At 39.2% G+C, this 20,635-nt stretch overlaps 1 protein-coding gene across 1 annotated transcript; it reads right to left on the bottom strand.

Annotated features, from left to right (window-relative positions):
- Positions 1-519: 519 nt before the first annotated feature.
- On the bottom strand, positions 520-20,545 carry crabp1a (cellular retinoic acid binding protein 1a). The gene is made up of 4 exons (XM_034236157.1): positions 20,290-20,545; positions 15,349-15,527; positions 5,697-5,810; positions 520-889 (listed from the first exon to the last, which is right to left on the bottom strand). Exons 1-4 carry the CDS (start codon positions 20,357-20,359, stop codon positions 839-841), a joined length of 414 nt encoding a protein of 137 aa, XP_034092048.1. The 5' UTR covers positions 20,360-20,545; the 3' UTR covers positions 520-838.
- Positions 20,546-20,635: the final 90 nt, after the last annotated feature.

Below are 20,635 nucleotides of genomic sequence, written 5' to 3'. Positions count from 1 at the left end.
TACTGTATGTCTATCTGTACTACTTTAAGCAGTTTGCAGATAAACTCTCTGTGTTATTTATTACAAAGCATGAATACTTTCTTGTTGAAAAAAAAGTAGCTTTCAATCAAATAACAAGATTTTTATTTGTAAGTGGATTTTACACCTTATGCCAATTTGTTCTTATCACTTAAACAATTTGGAAGGAGCTAGCAATAGCTGCTCCAGTTATTGAACCTCTTACCAACCCAACATCACAGCTGTGTGTTATCAGGTGAGAACCCGGTACTTTAATGACACGCTTCATTACCGATGTACAGGATGTAGAAATAGCATGTTGTCACCACCAAGGCAGACTATTAGATTGGACACAGTTACTCTTTCACATGTTTTGGAGATACATGTAATATTTGAACGCCTTAACAACTAGGGAAACTCTATCTGCCAGGAGGTGTGCATGCATGTATTAAGCATGATTGATGTGCACTTCAATGTCATGCACATTAATAGGAATACATGTTTTCAAGAAAGAAGCTCTGCTGCTGTTTGTTCCTTTTATTTATTGTTTCCTGTCATTGAACATGAATACTTAATGAAGGCATCTCATGACTAAAGCCTACACACACAGCCGACACCAGGGTTGCAAATATGGACACTGCTACTGCAGACACAATACTCACTATTAATAACCAGATAACAGACACATTGCTATTGTTTTAGGAGACTATTTAGACTGATGCTGAGAGATTACACAGGATACGTTGCTAATGTGTTAGCATGACAGAGTGTTGTTGGGTTTAGTCGAGGCGTTGTGGTCCAACCGGGTCTCTCTCTCGTCGCCTGATGAAGTTGCAGAGCTTCATTCCCGAGCATAAATCCTTGTGCAAACTACATCGTCTGCCCCGAAAGTCTGCAGGAAACAAAAAGATAATCGTAGATTTTAGATAAATGATAGTGAGTAGCCATTACAGCCAGCTGGCAAAGAAATGTTAAATTAGCTTAATTAGCTTCAAGCTGTTACATCTTCAACAAACACCTGTTATAGTCAGTCTCAGAGGCCTTAACATGCTCCAAGTACTTGTTGCGTGCATCTTCATTTTGTAGTGGTTTGAAGCCAGTCTGTTTTGGCCAAATAATGTATTTGAACCAGGCTTTACATTGTTGCCAAAGTGCACTTGGTGAATTACTTTTTTTAACGTACCTCAAGATTGTTGAAAATAAACATGAGACAATTGCCCCAGAGTGATCTTCACAGGGTTGCTACCTGTTGGGTGATACCTGTTGGTATCTGAAATTCCTCCAAATTGACAGATCTGTTACCCAAACTGTTCTTCCTGAATTGTCTCACTGGTAACAGACACATACAAACATAAACCCCCAGTATCAGGTTTCAAGAGCACAGGTTGAGGACTGATTTTGGACTAAAATTGTGCTACTAGACTAGAGCCAATAATCCGACATACACATTTACAACATTCGCAATGGATGCCTTTGAGTACAGATTGTCAAAGTGTGTAAACCATGTCCTCAATTGTACTAATTATAATGCTAAGACTTCAAAGAAATGCAAGACGAGACGGTGTGTATGTAGCCGTTCAATCCATTAGATGTCATTTAGACTAGATTTTTTGAAGCACACTGGACCCTACAAGTCTAAGCGCTTTTCTAATTCCCTCTAAACGCCTTTTTAAAGAAGGGGTTTTAATTTGAAATGTCTTGTTTGGAGATTGTTGGGTTATGACAGTATCCCCACATTTTCACAGGATGAGGCATGCAAACATGTCAAAGAAATCCTATGATGTGTGTGTAATAGCATCACAGTCAAAAGGATGGCCATCAATGTAGGTCATACTGCAAACTGTTGATGATGAAACCAGAAGAAACTGCTTCATAACGTAATCATGCGTCCCTTAAGATCCACAATACCAAGCTTTAAATGACTGAGTCCAATCCTCTGATGTGCCGTCATCTGTTCGTTTTATTTCAGGCTGATGAAGCCGGAGAAAATCCACACGACTTTGCCCTTTAAAGTGTTTTCAGACTAAACCAATTAACCGGATCATGCAAATCGTATGGAAATGTGCCCCACTTACAGTTGGAACTGCCACAGACAATCAGACCATTGCTTTATGATCGCTAGTCCTCCTTTGAGGCTGAAGCTCTGGAGGCTTTATGGAAACAGATAGATATGATTCAGATGCAGACAGTGTTTGTTTTGGGTTTTCTAGTTGTTTGTCCCAAGAGAAATGGTTGTCTGGTTCCAAATATGATTCAGTCCCGCTTTTTCATGAAGAGGCTTAACATCCCTCAGGAGTTTAATGATACAGTATTCATTTCTGTGTCACAGTCCAAAGCATTTGAAAAGATTGTGTGTGTTATGCAGTTTTTGATCCAATCATTTTATGAGCAGGTTTATTTTTGCTACGCCGTGATGTTGTTTTCTAACTGATGTCGAGATATTTGGTTAATTGGTTAGTTTGAACATCTTGCAGAGTAGTTACTGAGGTTTCATATTTGTTTGCAATAGGCTATATAATACTTCAAATAGCAGTCAAATATTAACAAAAAAGTGTACATGTTGCACTTATTATACAATAATAATAATTCATGTTATTTATGTAGCAATTTTCCTGGTGCTAAAAGTGCTTTCGAGGACAACTCTCTAAATACTTCCAGACCGGACAAAAGCTAAGTATATTTTCTGCTAAAAATGCACTGTCATTTTCTAATTTTAAGAAAGCGCTCACAGCAAGGTGCAGACTATTTTGGGCTTCAATACACGTCTTCAATCAAACAAGTTGTTCTGCTCCGTGCCAATATTTATGCTTTAATCCTTAAAGGATGCTTCTGCTTCTGGAGGCATCCTTTTCATACTTAAAGTACAAATATATTATATATATATATATATTTGACTAATGTTGACTATTTCTAAGACTAGACATTCTTCCACACCTAGAGGTTGTATTTGGAGGAAGAAAAACTCTTAGAAAAAACTCAAATATAAACTGCAGTCATGAAATATAAACAGTGAACACAACGTTAAAGATTGTGGAGAAGTTTGAGAAGCAATTTAAAGCACATCTTTGGTCCTTTTGTCTTCATCTGTTTGAAACTGTGCGAAGCAATGTTCACACTGCAGGCATTAATGTTAACTTAAAAATAATGCTTTTATCATATCCATATTTCTACCTTGATATGTTGCATCTTTTATGTCAGGCATAACAGAATAACTGTCATTTAAAATATAAAGACAAGAGTAAGGTCTTCACATTATTGCTGCTTCCCCCTGCTCACCATTCATGCTTTACAATAATGACTTGTTCATCAGTTACTTTGTTATTAAGTTAACAGTTATATCCTTTTCCTTTCTTACCGTCCATCATGCTTGAAAGGACAGGATCAAGCTGCTGTCCTACTCTAGACCATCTGTCTCAGGTGAATCATGACGATGAATATGTACTTGTTAGTGTTGACAGGACAACAAATACAAGCTGCAAAACCAATTACCTATCTTATAACGGGCTTTTCTGTGCTAATACTAAAAAGAAAAAAGGTCAAATTGGGACTCTACAAGCTGCTCTGTCAACACGATCTATCCTGGGGTTGTTCTGACGGTGTAACAGCAGGGAGGACAGAGGTGAGAAGAGCAGAGAAACACAGATCAATCTCCATTAGTGCATGCATGGGCAGAGTGTCACCAGAGAGGCAGGCGCTGTGACACATTTTATCACGTCAACACTAGAATCTGTTCTGCCTTTCTCTGAACAACAATGATCTTCAAGTGGGTTAGCATCAGAGATGGCAAAAATACACAAATCCTTTACTCAAGTAGAAGTACAGATACTCGTGTTTAAAAATACTCTTTAAAAGTAGAAGTACTGACTACACTTCTTTACTCAAGTCAAAGTAAAGAAGTATGGGCTTCGAAATGTAATTAAGTGAAAAAGTACCCACAACTGTTTCAAAGAGTACCTGACCTCCCTTTATATTAATAGAACAATAATGTCATTGTTAGCTAATGAATGTTTCCATGCTGAACAACGGCAACATGACAACGTTTTCATTGGTCCCTCTTCTTTAGAGAAGACCAGGAAATGATGGATACACGGATCGTGTTCAAATCAATAGGCACGCAATGACTCTAAAGAATAATGATCACGCCACCAAACACACATTCAGACTAAAGGAACCAGCTGTTTGGAAAATGTGAGAAGTAGAAAGTACAGGTATTTGAGTTCAACATGTAAGAAGTAGAAAGTACAGGTATTTGAGTTCAACATGTAAGAAGTAGAAAGTACAGGTATTTGAGTTCAACATGTAAGAAGTAGAAAGTACAGGTATTTGTGTTCAACATGTAAGAAGTAGAAAGTACAGGTATTTGAGTTCAACATGTAAGAAGTAGAAAGTACAGGTATTTGTGTTCAACATGTAAGAAGTAGAAAGTACAGGTATTTGAGTTCAACATGTAAGAAGTAGAAAGTACAGGTATTTGTGTTCAACATGTAAGAAGTAGAAAGTACAGGTATTTGAGTTCAACATGTAAGAAGTAGAAAGTACAGGTATTTGGGTTCAACATGTAAGAAGTAGAAAGTACAGGTATTTGTGAATGTGAAAGTAAAAAGTCGTCAGAAAATAAGTAGTGGAGCAAAGTACTGATACCAGAAAAATGTACTTAAGTACAGTAACAAAGTATTTGTACTCCACTACTTCCCACCTCTGGCTAGCATTGAGATTAGCATTGAAGATACAACTCACACTGCTTGAGCTTCTGGCTTGTATTATAAAGCTTTGCAAACATCCTGTGTTTACTTCTTCAGTAGCTACACCTTCTGTATTGTTGTTAAGAGCTCTTGCCTTTTGGACATTCATCTCACAAGTACTCGAGGAACAACAGAGCAAAGCGTGGGAGCGCTGAGAGAGAAAAAGCTGTTGAGTCCCTGAGAACTCTTCCTCACTTGGACGGCTCTCTTGCACTTCGTTCGAGGGGCTTTAGACCCATTGACTTGTGCCTATATTAATCTGGCTAAATACTGGGGGTATTACTGCGATGTCAGCGTAGCAGCTCCCTCTTGTTCTCCTTTCAACATCTCTCCGCGGGGTGGATGAAAGCTCGGCTCCTTGGGAAACGGGCCCTCTCATTTCCCTTACGGATGAATCTCCTTGGTGACTCCCTGCCTCGTTTCATTAAAACATTACACAAGCTGCTCGTGAAATCCCATTTTAATGCAACTGATGTCTTTAGGGTCTCCATGGGAACAAGCCATGTAACAGACAAACCATACAGATTAGCTACCCATCAGATCTTAGACTCCTTGTGCTTAAAGGTCTCCTATTATTCTATTTTTAGGCATATATTATAAGTCTCAGATATATAAAAAACATGTCTCTGAAGTGTTTTGCTCAAAATACAAAACAGATCACCCACTCTAGCCATGCCTCATACTCTATTTCAGCCCTGTTAGAGAAGTGCTGATTCTGGCTCCATAGCTCATGCAGGACACATATTATGTATACAAGACATCAAAAAGTGCATTTTTCATAATAGGGGACCTTTAAAATAACATCATGGGGCAAGCACTTTAATACTTTTTTGCCTAGTCTTTGTTGGTCCTCACCCTGAAACAAGATTTAATTTATCTACTGATGCTTTTGTCTTTTTTTCACTTTCCTCAGCATCAATCTTTCATCGAGAAGATGAGTCATTTCCGTGCGCTCACCAGTATGAGCTCATCTCCGCTCAGCTCTCGGGTCCAGTAGGTTTTGGGGCCGTTGCCGTCCACCAGAGTCTGCTTGCAGACCATCTTGTTCTCCGTCTCCCAGGTGGCGAGGCTCTGCAGAGAGAGAGAGACTCTGAGGTCAGTAAGGCAAAACACATTAGCAACGCATGTCCTTTAAAAGGTCACCTAATGGGCCTTAAGTGCACCCAACAGTGATGTCAAAGCGTACTGATACATCCTGACAAAACTTCTGCATCAAGGTGACAAGTTAGAGCTTTTTAATATGACGAAGTATAGGTATAAAAGACCATTAAAAGCAAAACATGTAGGCACGGTCGCTCGTAATTATGAACTTATAGAGTTGTATCTCCTGAATCTACAGCTCCCCTTTGCAGCTGTTCCAATTTCTTTATGCAAGTTGTTTGTACTTCATTACAACAAAGCTGCAACCCCCCCCGGACTGTAAAGTAAAGCCAATGCAGAAGTGAACAAGCATTTTCTTTTTATCTTATAAAATAGCCTGCTTGGGACGACTCAGGTCAGATTCCAAAGAGGCCTATAAGAAAATGACCCTACCATTCACTTGATTTATTACCTCATTAACATTTTATGATGAGTTTATGATCTCACTTGCTTGCGTCAAATCTTCTTCATTACAGCATGTTATTCATTTTGTAAAATGTGGTCCAAAATAGAAGGCATGAAGCGCTTTAGGGGCGGGGTTACCTTTTGATTGACATTTCACCGCATGGTGTTGTCTAGTTTCAATGATATCCGTGTTTGTGTTTTATATCTTTGAGGTTTATAAGTGTGTTTTCAGTTTATTAAAGTTTAATTTAATATTTGTGTTCGCCGTCTTGTTAAGTGTTTGGTAAGACTTACCATCTTGTGTCACAACTGTTTTCCAAAATGGTGACTGGAACTGCAAATGCTCCGTGTTCTCATTATGAGCAACACATGTCACATACAGGTAATCATACCATCCATCGCTAATAGAAACATGTATAATATTGCAGCATAAACCCAGCATAAGATCTTATGACAAGTATTTAATGACCTCTGAACATCTGTCACTTCCTAATGAGCCTGGTTCATAAATAATACATTATTTTCCAGTGGAGTCTTAAGCAGACTGAGACTGAAAAAACACACGTCCTCTTTTCCCCTCCGTCTGCTAATTATATAATATTTCAAATGACATCAACAGAACTGCTCAGACTTTGACTTTCGGACTAATAACTCTTAAAGGAGCCGGACTACGTGACCCTGTAGCTCTTATTTGTGGTTACAGAGAGTATTTATCATATTGGTCATCCACATTAACTACGCTCGTATGTCATTACCTCAACTGTCTGATGACACAGTTTCCCAATCGAGTCTTTAGCCCAAAGTTTAGTTTTCTATTCACATTTTTGTTTAATTATTTCCAAAGTGTTGGCTTTATGTTGCTATCCGACTCTGATTATGTTTTCCCACACTGCTAAACTTTTTTATTTCCCTCAAACCATCACCAGAGCATTTTAAGCTTGTGATCCCACTCCAAAAGCCTGGATCTGATCAAAACACAACATTAATATCCAACTAAATTAATGTCTGGATAGGCCTCTAAAAACCATATTTCTTCCAGCATTTTCTTGCATATTTGTAGTGCTGCTCATAGACAATTCACTTGATAATTTGTGCACAACTGCGCTGCGTTTCGCAGAGCAGCAGCCCCAGCTTCTCATAGGCAACTGTTAATCACCATATCAAAGGTAAGCAAAGCCATCATGGATCCCTGCAGGCTGCCGTCTACAGGCTTTGCCAAGCTGAACAACAGCAGGGCTTTTCTGCTGCTCTCCCTCTGATTTTTTCTTCTAATAAAGCCAGAACCCAAAGAGTCGATTAGCTACGGCTCCATTTTAGCGTTAGCATCAGTCTCAGCCTCTGACTTGGATGGATTTTCTCTCATTCTCTCTGTTGCACATTAAGACTAATTCTCACACATCGTCTTTTGCTTCCAGATTACACACGAGAGCTTGTGCACACACTGAGACCAAGACAAATTCATCCTCCATTTGTTTTGTTTTTACCAATCCAGTTTGCTTCTGCAGCTTTTTTTACTTATCTGAACATCTGCTGCCTTTGGCTTTTGTTCAGTCTCTTAGACTTACGTTGCTTATCAGACACAAACAGTGTGTCAGGAGAACATCTCATTTCCTGCTTGGTTTAAAATTGTTAAGTTGGATTTGACAAAAAAAACCTCAGAGCCTGAAATAACACACTCCCTCTCTCCTGGACTCATCTCTTCCCACAGTTTGATCACATTATCTCTCTCAAGTCATCGCTTGTTCGCCTTAGGACAAAACTATGAGGAACAGTTGCTCTTTATCGAATCAACTCGCATTTAAACAAGTGAAAAATACAACAAACAAGTGGTGAAGACATGCAGAAGTGCCTTCAGCTAGACTTTCTCTGACATTACAGCACATTAAACATAACAAAACTCACCACTTCCTAAATGATGGATTTCCATAAGAAGCTACCTCTTATGATATATGTCTCAATATTTGTTTCATTTCTCCCTTAAAGAGAAAGGACTTTCTGGGGTATATTTATTTTTAAACAACAGCCGTTGCTGGTTGTTGCAGTCTTTTTTCTTGTAGCTCTACCGAAACGTTTCTTCTGTTTCTCAATCAAAATTAAAGCATAGAAAAAATAAGTATTGTCATGTAATTACAGAATCCTTTTCAAACAAATAAGAGTGTAACTAATAAAGAAAATGTCAGTGGAAAATGTATATATCCTCATCCAGTTGAACGGAAACCGCTAGCCAAAAATGTTCTGTAGCTTCCAGGTTGTGTTGCTAACTGAGTGTGGTTTCCTGTTCTGGATAGCTTTACAGATGCGCTGATCAGCGTACAGTTGTACTGAACGATACTCTAGGCAGGGGTGTCAAACTCAAATACGAAGGCCGGACTGGTTCAATGTTTATTGCAAAACTTATTGAAATGAACTTATTGCACATATTAAACCTGGAACTAACAAAGCTTAAATGATTGCCTATAAAAACAACATTAAACATTAAATAATCAGCTGCATTCATTTCTTATGGCTCTATCTGCAGCTTTTCCTCAGTCATTTCTTATGATTACATTTCTCCACAGGCCAACAACAGCTTCAACAAAACAATTCCCCTCAAAGAAAAAACCAAACATGCCCTGTTGTCGTGAGAGAAAAAGTGCAGAAGGAAACATCCATGTAAACTCAGGTTGCTGCTCTGTGATGCTAGTTCAAGCAGATACTTGGCATCTCATCTCGGGTGCAAGTTCATCAATGTTTGGGCTCAGGCTCTGAGCTGAGGAGACCCTCAGGGTGGAGTGAAGGTGTTCGTGCAATATACCGGCGGGCCAGATCTAATAGTAATTCGAAATTATCCTGCGGGCCGAAATTAAATCCACCAAGGGCCTGATTTGGCCCCCGGGCCTTGAGTTTGACACTTGTGCTTTAAGAGATGGCTGTTCATTTTTTCCGTTTTTCCGTTTTTTGTTTTAATTATGTGTTTTGCTAGCTATCCTAATTAATATCATAGTTTAAAAAAAACGTTATATTAAGGAGGTATTGTGCTAACCAAGCAAGCTAGCCAGCATTAGCTGTTAGCTTAGGGTCTGCTATGCCAAATATGGTCAATTCTGCCTCCAATAAACCAAGATGGCGACCATCTAACTCAAGGCTTCTAAACAGTACTCGAAGAACCAAAGGGTTATGTTGCAGTGTTTGCGTGAAATTCTTGTACACAGTCTATGTTTTAAAAAATACAATTCAAAATCAATGATAGGCAACCACAGGTGCAACCACATCAATATAACTGCAAATATGTTACGTCCAACAATGGATGATAGAGACAATATATTGTGTCTGTTGAATTGTCTTCAATCTTGAGTGACTTCAAAATAACCCGAGGAGCAGACCGAATGACAAAGACTTTTCCTGCCTTTAAAATAATGGTACACAGATTCTGCAAAGGGCACTTTCCCCCTGCATATGAGAATCACTCCAAACCATCAGTCTTCCTAATCTCTTCTCCCAACAGATTATTTTAAATGTTGCCGTCGGCATGTTCCTGCCGTTCCATGTTAAATGACACCCTTGAAATCTCACTTGAGTCGCAGCTGTTCTGGAAAATACATTCATAACTTTTATCCATTTACCTCCATCCTCACTGAGGCGTCTGAGCTTCACATATTACCTCAAATATTACATTACAGGATCTCCTGTTGGGGCTAAATGCATTATTTGCCTTCGTCTCAGAATGTAATGCAACTCTCTAGTGCAGTGATTCTCAAATGGGGGTACGCGGACCCCTGGGGGTACGTTGGGGTACTGCAGGGGGTACGTGACATAAAATAAAAATAAAAAGTTAATTAAAAAAATAATCTTAGTAAAATAAGTTAAATAGAAAACACAATTTTATATAAAACATTCCTAGAACCACCAAGGGGGTCCTCATATAAATCAAATGTGTGTATTGTATTGTATAGTTTTTCACAATAACATATTACTTAAATTTATAAAACAATCTGTTATGTTATTTTTTTTCATGCATAAAATGAAAATATCCTTAGTTTGTTGTAATGCATACCACGAAGGAGTTAATACATCACACACTGAGGGAACATCACTATATTGTAATTATTTATATAGGCTTTTTCGATCAAAAATGTTCGGGATCGGTCAGGGGGTACTTGGCTGAGAAAATGTTTCAAAGGGGGTACATTACTGAAAAAAGTTTGAGAAGCACTGCTCTAGTGGATAAGTCAAATATTTGTATGTACAAGCTTTGTTTCAGATCTTTATTCACACGACATCTCTGCCATGTTTGCCTGTACATCAGGGGTGTCAAACTCAAGGCCCGGGGGCCAAATCCGGCCCGTGACTTCATTTTATGAAGAGCTTGCAAAGAATATAATATATTTGTTAAACGGTTACATGGCGATTTACAGAAGCACGTCCCCCATACCCCATGGAGCACAATGCATCTCAGATTTGACTTTTTTTTTCTTCTAAATATGCCTTTTTTCTCAGAATTTCCCCTTTTCTCAGAATTGACTTTTTTTCAAAATGTTATTTTTTTTTTCAACATGTCTTTTAAAATCATTTTGTGACATGCACACTGAAGAGACTTGCAATTATTTTCCCTAGACTTCTTCTTTCAGACGTAGTTAATTATGAAGTTATTACCCTATCTGACAATAATCCAATGCAGAGGCAATGATGTAATATAATACATTATTTGATATAAATATTCAATATTTATGTATGTATTTTTATATAGTCTTAAAGTTACAACCGGCCCTTTGAGTGCAACCATAATGCGAATGTGGCTTGTGATGAAATTGAGTTTGACACCCCTGCCGTACATGTATCTAGGCAGGTTACTTAATAGCAAACAGCACAACGGCTCTGTTTTGCCTGGATTTTTTGTATGTTGGAAATTAGGATGACCAGTGCAGCGGAAAAACGGCTCCACCTCAAACACTGTTTTATTACTTGACAATTCACAAGACAGCAACATCTCTTGTGCTCATGTTTGTCTGCCACCTATAGTATACACCTCCATACTTCAGATCAGGTAAATCACTTTATCACGACTTTCTCTCTTCAATAACGCCCGTTTAGTGTCTGTTCCTCTGGTTCTCGTATCACTGTCTCCAGTAAGTGAGAGGAGGGGGTCTGATCCCACCACTCAGATTAACTGGAGCTCTGTAACCTTATGGCAGAGCTAATATACCCTTTGCTCTTTGCCAGGCACAGTTCAGCCTGTAATCCCTTTAACCACAAAGAACCAAACACACTGAGGGCTGTCCTGCCACCCGCTCCCCCCCCCCCATGGCACATGGTCATAGTGTCAGTGGGCGCTGCCTCCTGCAGGTTCAGCTTCATTCTTGCATATGATTGCAACACAAGGGCCCAATATGCTTGTTGCTGAGAGCCACCTCCATAAATCCTCTTGGTAATAAAACAAAATCTATTATACAGACAGACATGAGGACTATTACAGGTCTGTGACGCCGGCAGCTCTGTGCTTCAATATGAGGGCGTTTGCTCATCAGATGAACTGTGGAGTGAATGTAGCTCGTTGAACAAAGTCTCCTAATTTAAAAATGATGCCATGTGAAATGTTTCACTTGTACCGACAAACCCACCAAAAAAATAACCAACTCTTGCAGATACAGCGTTTTTCAGCTCACTATTTTGGTTTTCCATCCCACAGCTTTCCTTAAATCTGCTATACATTTAGTTTTTAACGACATTTGAACACATCTTGCAGATTTGGTGCAACATTATCTTTCAATTCGATTTTTTTCTGGCCATCTGATGACTATACATCAGTTTATGCTAATAACTGATTTATAAATTGGCTCAAGGAATGAACCTCATTTTAAATAACATCTTTGAATGTATTTCCCTCCCGTGTGCTGCAGCAAAGAGACAAAGCAGTGTCACTGTTCAAACACCTTCTGTGAGGCTGCTGCTCCAACCCCAACAAGTAAATGTGACAAATGTGTGATGACAAGTTGTCTTGAGGCGTCATGTGGCGTCACAAAGCCACTCTGTGCGTCATGTCTAGCCTTGCCCAGTACCCAGCATGCCCCAGGGCACAGACAGACGCACCCACACTGTCTCCTAGGAGCAGAAATAGGTCAAGTCGCCCTGACTGCAACACGTAGTTTACCCTTAAAAATAACAGATAAAGACAAATGTACTGTTCAGGTATTAGCTATTGAATGCTGTTTTGAAAGCACTATGTGATCCAACGATGCATGTTGATATAAATGCGTGTAAAAAAGAGATCCACCCTAAATTAATTATGTATTCACATAACCAGAGGGGCTTTGTGGTTCCAAGAAAACACATATCTCCAATATCTCAGGCTTTTGGATGAAATCTTAAGTAGTGTTTGCACGCAATTACACATTTTTCCCTTTAAATGTGAAATATTTATTCTCCACAAGCATTTATATGCTTTCTGTTGCCAAATAATTATCCAGGACGGGGACTTTTCTGTTTTCATACATTTCAGCAGAGAAACAGAAACTCTTCAGCCTGTTAGCTCTCTTAAGTGTTTTGTGTAAGGCGTTGCTGTAGGGACACTTTAGTCAAGGACACTTTAGCAAGTCGCAGCAGAAACATCAAGTCAACTCATCTTGACATCTTGAGTTGTTTACCCGCCGTGTGACCTCACTGATACTAAACAACACTCATCTTCTCTCTAGCTCAGACACAGGTTGCTATGCAGTATAGAGATAAGCAGATGTCAGCGTCTGGATTATTATGGCAAAATATCTCGTTACCAAAAGTGACTCAGTGGCAGCAAGTTTTCATTTTGGAGCGCTGACTTCATTCATTGTTTATATACAATGACATAGTTGATGGGAATTGACTACTGCGTACAAATGGGAAAGCTAGCGTTAGATATTTCTAACACCTCCTCTGCTCAACAGACATAATGATTGATTCATTGTTTGTCTTTCTTTATGACTTCCTTATGATGTTGCAATATACATTATGTCACATCAATAGGTGGCTTATTATAAAAAAATTAACTTTACGAAGCAATTTAGAAAGTTCTGAGTGAAAAGACTTCTTGCTTTGACACAATATGTAATGACAGACGATGGGTAGCTTTTCTTTATGAATGTAATCGTAATATGTTTACACATTATAAAACTAAACTATCATCTGCCTCGTGCACTTTATCTGATTATACTACCACCTCACATGTTACATAAAAGTCTGTTTTGAGATCATATCAGCGCCTTAAGAAGCCAGTTTAGTCTCATTACATGTAACATAGCACAGTCTTTGTGTCACAACACTTTATTTGAATTTCCTTCTACACATTTTACAGTCATTTTAGCAGAATTGGTAATGAGTTCAGAGAGTTCAGAAGACTTTGAAAATAAAAAGAGTAGCCTACTTTCTTAACTTGTCTGTCTGACTGTCTTTCAGGATGTGAAATCCCCTCAGGGCCTGAAGAGGTTCAGAGAGAAACTCTCCTCCCAACTGAAGCTGCCCTTAATCCAGCTTCAGACGTGAGGATGATACCAAGTGATGAAACTGTGAGAAGGTATTAATTTTTCATTCAACCCTCATCAACAATAGCGTGCGTAAAGCTTTGAAGACCTTTAATATACACACACACACACACACACACACACACACACACACACACACACACACACACACACACACACACACACACACACACACACACACACACACACACACACACACACACACACACACACACACACACAGAGCATACAGAATGAAGTGAAAAGATACAGGTTACTTTACATATGTGTAGATGTTAAGTAGATGTTATGGATTAAATGTTCCCTTTGTTAAAACTGAATAATGTGTTTATAGATTTTAATGATACATTTTTTGCAGGGAATTTAATATTTTGACTTATTCATACCTTCTCTGTACCTGTACACACACACATTGTCTTGTTTGGTCATTGTGAAGACATTGCCTAAGCCTCTTCTGTCTCTAACCATAATTACAACGTTTTTTTTTAACCCAAACCACAATCAAAAACTAAGTCTAAATGAGACTACTAAACGTCATCATACCAAACATTAGCTGCCTTTAGCTTAGCGGTGGTGACAGCCATGCAACCTTTGTCATTATAGCATAAATAGTCAGAATTGGTTCATATATTTAGTACAGAAAGAAGGGAAACAATGCCAGCCTGGACTACAGGGAAAGTAAATATGAACATCCACAGTATGTTTGTTGTAAAAGAGCTAAAACACACAGGTACGGTATGGCGCTTCAAGCTGTGAGTGTTACTCCTATTCTAAACTATAAAGCGTATAACCAATTGAGTATCAGTGTGTTTAAATTAGGGCTGTCAAGTTAACGTTAACGTTAATAACGCGTTAACGCAAAAAAAATAATTAACGCCACTAATTATTTTAACGCGATTAACGCATGTGTATTTTTTTTCCTCGGCCGCCCCGTAGTTTCAGAGCGCATCGAGTTTAAAATACCATCTACAAGCTGATGCTGACAGCCCGCTCCTGCCGCCCGCTTGTGGCAGACCACACTTCCACGCTCACCGGCAGGCACCGACTGGCTATTGGGAGGACCGGGAGGGTGTGTGTATGTGTGGCCCGAGCGAGCGAGAGAGAGACCTTACGTGCATTGTTGTTGTTAGCATCTGGTGCTAGCTAGCTGCGCTAACGGATATGGAGCTGTTGATTGCAGCGTCCAGGCAGCTCCCGTTCGAGCATATGCCTTGAGTTGCACACACCAGTTGTATTGTATTATTGAATGAGAGAGGTTCCAGGTTGAATTGAGGCGAATATTTTTAATGTTCAGAGGTTGTTGTGTTTAATATTCATGAGAATATTTGTCATTGTTCAAATGATAATAAACATTAGCATAAAGTATATTTGTCCACTCATATGTTGATAAGAGTATTACAAACTTGAAAAATATTCCTCTAAGGTACATTTAGAACAGATAAAAAATGTGCGATTAATTTGCGATTAATCGCGATTAACTATGGACAATCATGCGATTAATCGCGATTAAATATTTTAATCGACTGACAGCCCTAGTTTAAATATGTGTTTTAGCAGTACTGATTTGATTCTACCTTGCATTTTCTTCCGTCCACCGTCTCCTCATCATACTCTTCCCCGACTTGGAAGTTGATCTCGGTGGTGCGCACGGTGGTGGAGGTTTTGATGTAGAACTTATCTCCGTCCTGGCGGATCTCCACGTGGGGGTTGGAGGCCGCGGCCACCGCCACCTTCCTCAACATGGTGTTCACTCCTGACCGGGAACAAAAATCAGAGCAACACCAGTGAAAAAACAGGTCAGTGTCACCATTTAATACGATTTGTTTAGTTATTAGAGGGGCAATAGTTGGATGCTTCACTGCCTAGTTTGAAATATCCTTTGGGATGTTTTAAGGTTGTGTTTCACTACCCATGACTCCACAATTGTAACATGTTAGCCTTTCTAGTGATTTTTGTTTTGTTCAATATTCTCTCAATTGATCAGAAATGCATTTTCATTACAGTTCTGATTGGGTAGCTATTGGAGTATGAATGTGATTGTGTGTTCTTAATAAGCCACAGTGTCTCATAGAAAGCCTAATACCTCATAAAATCTACTTAAATCTCAAGAGACAGGTGTATTGAAAGGAAGATAATCGGTTTATCTTTGCCCTCTGTTGTTTAAATGTTTTTAAAAGACACGTAAATGTGGAAAAGTGTCTGCGTCTAATTCAAGATGTGGAATATGTTGATGCATAATACTGAAAGTGAGAGATGAATCACTACAAAAGGAAGATGATGCGTCTTTTGTTCTTTTAGTGCCAACATTTTCACAGAAGCATCTTCCAGTTTGTCCTGTGGTCTCTCTAATCTGCTTTACCCTCAACGCCGCCCACATTTAGACTCTCTGGGCCCTCATGCCAGCTTCTATCAGACTCTAAACCTCAAATATAGAGGCCCATGCTGGCTGCACGTCTCATTATATTTCTGTGTACGTTGAACAGGAACGTCTCCCAGCCCTACATTTTAACAAAGAATGACAGGAATCTAGAAAAAAGGAATCTCAATAAATACACTTTGGCTCTGACTGAACAATTTCTCCAAACTGAGAGAAATCTGGGCAATTTGGGCACTGAGGTTTGTGTAGGGGATTATTCAGCCATGTACAGAAGAACAAGCATGAACTGTTGAGGATGTCAGGTTAACGCTGTGTTTCCTTTTGTTTGGTAGCTGTAAGAGTGGGGATCCTGCTTATAGCATTAACCACTCTGGTGGCAACATTTTGGCACGACTGGTGTCCCCCTGCACGGCCATCTGGCTTTATGTCCTGACAAAGTATGTTATTTGACTGGCTTCATATATTCTATATACTCTCTATATATATTGAGTTTTCTACCACATGAAATAACTGAATGTGTAAAAAGCCAATATCATTGCTAACAAGATCAAGTGTTCGAGCCCTTATTACCACTAGTGGAATGTAATAGATTGACTTAAGGTTCGTACAATTTTGACGTACTTGTACTTTAACTGGGTATTTTCATTGTATGCAACATTATACTTCTACTCCTATTCATTTTGGAAGCTAATATTTTACTTTTTCTCCATTACATTTATTTAACAGCTTCAGTTAATATACATTTTCAGATTATAAGTAAACTAATAAATACATCTTTGACATAACATTGGTTGAAGAATCCAGCAGCAGTGTGCCCCACCTTTCCCAGACACTTGAATGCATCAATAATCATTATCAAGTTATCTATTTGATTCTGAAATGGGCCATTGCACTTATTGACTACTTCGAGTACATTAAGTAAGTACGATTTTGACTTTTACTTGTAACAGAATATTTGTACGATTGAGTAATGCTACTTTTCTAGTATAAAATCTAAGTAGTTCTTCGAGCACTGCTTGTTAGTTCTTAGAGATCCAAAAAAACGTGGTGTTGCTTTTTAAACCCACAGGCATAATTTTTTTTACTTAAGACAGCTTACACTCGACCCCACCCATGATCAGAGGGATATCACCATGGCATTACAGCATTAAATATGTAAGAACATCCGTGAGCCTGTTATCATCGTTTCGGAAAAATTGACATCTTCTCAAAATTGAATTAACCCACATTTGTGTTTGACGTTTTTATGTATGTCCAAAGCAATGGTAAATAAGTCTGCCACAAAAATGTTTACAAGCAGCCAATAGTCAGGACCACATGCTCTCACAGAAACCTGATTAAAGATAATTTCCTCCAGCACTATTAACCAAGTCTAAAATAATCCCAATGCTTGTATTTCAACATTTTCTCTTCAATGTGCGTCTCTTAAATTCATTCCCCATTAACTCAGTGTCAAAATGGTTCCTTACTTGTGCAGAATTGTTGCACTCTTTGATCAAATGCAGACACACATGCCTGCTCTCAATTAGCAGCGTGTGAGTCTGATCAGCTCGTACAGCTCTGTTCGCTGTGCTTTCTGCACCCTGGATACACTGTAGGGAAACCTCTGATAATTACGGAGATGTTGATGGAGACTGGCGGCGCTGCAGAACTGGAATCCACCGTTTAGCCGCAGCTCCCCATTGACCATTGAGTCCTTATGTAAGAGCAACGAGTGATGGGCACCAGCAGATGTGGGTAATGTGTTCATGAATGGATGAGGTGTTAAACAGGAGAGTGAATGGTTTTCACTTGGATGTAATGTATAGTGAAACTGGAGGGATGGTGGCTCAGCTTGAATTAAGAGGAATCATTGGAAGTGGGGTGGTTGTCTTTAGGTGAGGTTACTTTTGTGAATCATCAAAACTGATCAGATCTTTAGGTTGATTATTTCTTCATTCACTTTTTAAATGGATGGGTTTTAGGGTGATATGTGAAGGGTTCATCAATGATTGTTGGTGTTGAAGAGAACTGTGACTTGCATTAATCTATATTTTTCACATTCTCAACAAATCCATTGAAAAGACCAAAATCAACATTGCATTAGTGCATGTCTAAATCATTGCCAACGTCCTTCCTCTGTCTCTACTACTCTGTACTCAGCCCCAATCCCATTCATTCCTATTGAGGATGTAAACGGTTCGTTTCAGTTCAGTAATGCATGCTTTGATTTCTACAACAAGGTTTTAAACATGGCCTAATACAGCTGGAGAGTGTAGATTTTCGAGAGTGTAAATCCAGCCGGCATAAAAATGTGCTTTTGCCGCGGACTTTTTCTTGTTGGGACACATTTGGTATTTACAGTTGAAGGCTGGTGTATTTGGGATTTATTCAAAATAAACTACGGTGCCCTGGTTCATAAAGAGGAATGAAGTAGTGACCTAGGGCAAATGTGTTACTCTTTTATGTGTTTTTAATAGTTTTAAGCTCTCTGGAAAAGATAAATAAGCTACCGTGTGACTGCAAAGGCAATACTTCGTGGTGGAATACATGCGTTCTTACGGTCATTAAAAACCTGGAAAAGTCATGGGAATTCAAAATGCTAATTCCAGGCCCTGGAAAAGTTATGGAAAACAATATTTTTCCCAAAGTTTTGGAAAAGTCATGGAAATGTAACTAAAGTTGCATCAAATATAATTTATATTTTATCAAATCGGCGACATAGTAATACTATAACGATAATACATACTGTATAGTAATGAAACGTAAAATGGCATTTAACTGTCGAGGTATTTTGCTGGTGAGAGATTTTAGTTGCTTTAGCGTGTAGAAGCTAGTAAGCCTACTGTGGCAGCTCAATCCCCAGTGACGGCTAAACTTGGCTATAAACTGTGACGCGTTTTCGAAGAGAAAGTCCATATTGAAGCAATATAGTTTTAAGGATATTTAATAAACAAAATCAAAACATAGTAACTATGGACAAAACGGTCAACAGAAAAAATGACAGCACAAGCTAACCCTCTGTCATCCCACTCGACATGAAACAGGTGACTTAAATAGACAAACCACACCCATGTGACAATTACCGGAAGTGCTCAACAAACAAATAAAAGTGACGTAAACAAATAATAATAATACAAATAATGAACTTGGGCTAAGTAGCATTATGGCACCTACACCTACTATTGGATTTGTTTTAGATAGGCACAACATGTTTCATATGCAGACCTTATTTTCCTGTTCCATGTTCAAATAAACCATTTTCAGTGGTACCGCTGAGAAAGAGTAATTTTTTTGGTCATGGAAAATTAGGTAAAGGTCATGGAGAAGTCATTGAAAATCATTAGTGAAAAAGTGTATAAACCCTGGAATAAATGTATTGTTTTTGTTGTCGAAGACACATATTAGGGGGTGTTTAAAGAGCCCTTTTATAGCTAGATATGTCCTCAGATACTCAAGAAATCTCTCATGTGGGCAGCAGCGTTAACAAACAATAAAACTGATATTTGTTTATTCTTTACAAAGAAAAAAATGTCTATATTCCAACTTATCTTTCCCAGATTTGACTAAAAAGGGAGGATACATGTCTAAAACTTCTACTAATCCTCCTGTTTGGTGTCAACAGTCCCTGGATAGTAGTTGAAGCTGCTCCCCGTACTCCCAGTGGGATTTATCCCTAAAGATTTCAACATGTTTCTAAAGGCCCACGAACCCTTTTGATGTGTCCTGTCTGTTTGAGCGTTCCCGGCGTGACCAAACGCTGCACAAACAATGTAGTGACCCAGTTAAACGGGTCCACATCTAACCATCACAATCATCAGAGAGGACTGGGAAGAATGAAAAAGATAGGACACAAGAGAGGGACTGGGCTCCAGAGACCTCCCCTGGCATTCCTAATGCATGCCCTACTTAAATGCTTTACATGAATAATGTTGTGCCCCCCCCTTCCCCCTCTTCGTCTGTTTAGGGCTGGAATTCAGCATCCAGTGTTTCATATCTCCTGGAAAGACAGCATCTCAGTCAGGCGTGCCATTCTCCAAGAACAAGAACAGCCTATTTTTTCTATAAGGACATGATGGATAGTCAACCTCGTGCAGGGATGAAGCACTGGATAAGGAGGGGTGAGAGAAGAGGAGAGGAGAGGAAGGACGAGGCTTACCCAGGGCTTTGAGAAGTTCATCAAAATTCTCACTCCTCTTCATCTTCCAGGTGCCGGCAAAGTTAGGCATGTCTGCTGAGGCTGAGCGCTGCAGAAAGAAACCTGTTCCTCGTCCTGATGCCTCTGTCTTCCCTGTGTCTCTCTGTCTCTCTGTGTCTCTCTCTGTCTCTCTCTCTCTCTGTGTCTCTCTGTCTCTCTGTGTCTCTCTGTCTCTCTCTCTCTCTCTCTCTGTCTCTCTGTCTCTCTGTGTCTCTCTCTGTCTCTCTCTCTCTCTCTCTGTCTCTCTGTGTCTCTCTGTCTCTCTGTGTCTCTGTCTCTCTGTGTCTCTGTCTCTCTGTCTCTCTTC

The sequence above is a fragment of the Gymnodraco acuticeps genome, unplaced genomic scaffold (genome assembly GCF_902827175.1).
Source record: "Gymnodraco acuticeps unplaced genomic scaffold, fGymAcu1.1, whole genome shotgun sequence".
Taxonomy (NCBI): domain Eukaryota; kingdom Metazoa; phylum Chordata; class Actinopteri; order Perciformes; family Bathydraconidae; genus Gymnodraco; species Gymnodraco acuticeps.
This window is presented reverse-complemented; position numbering and strand designations above follow the sequence as displayed.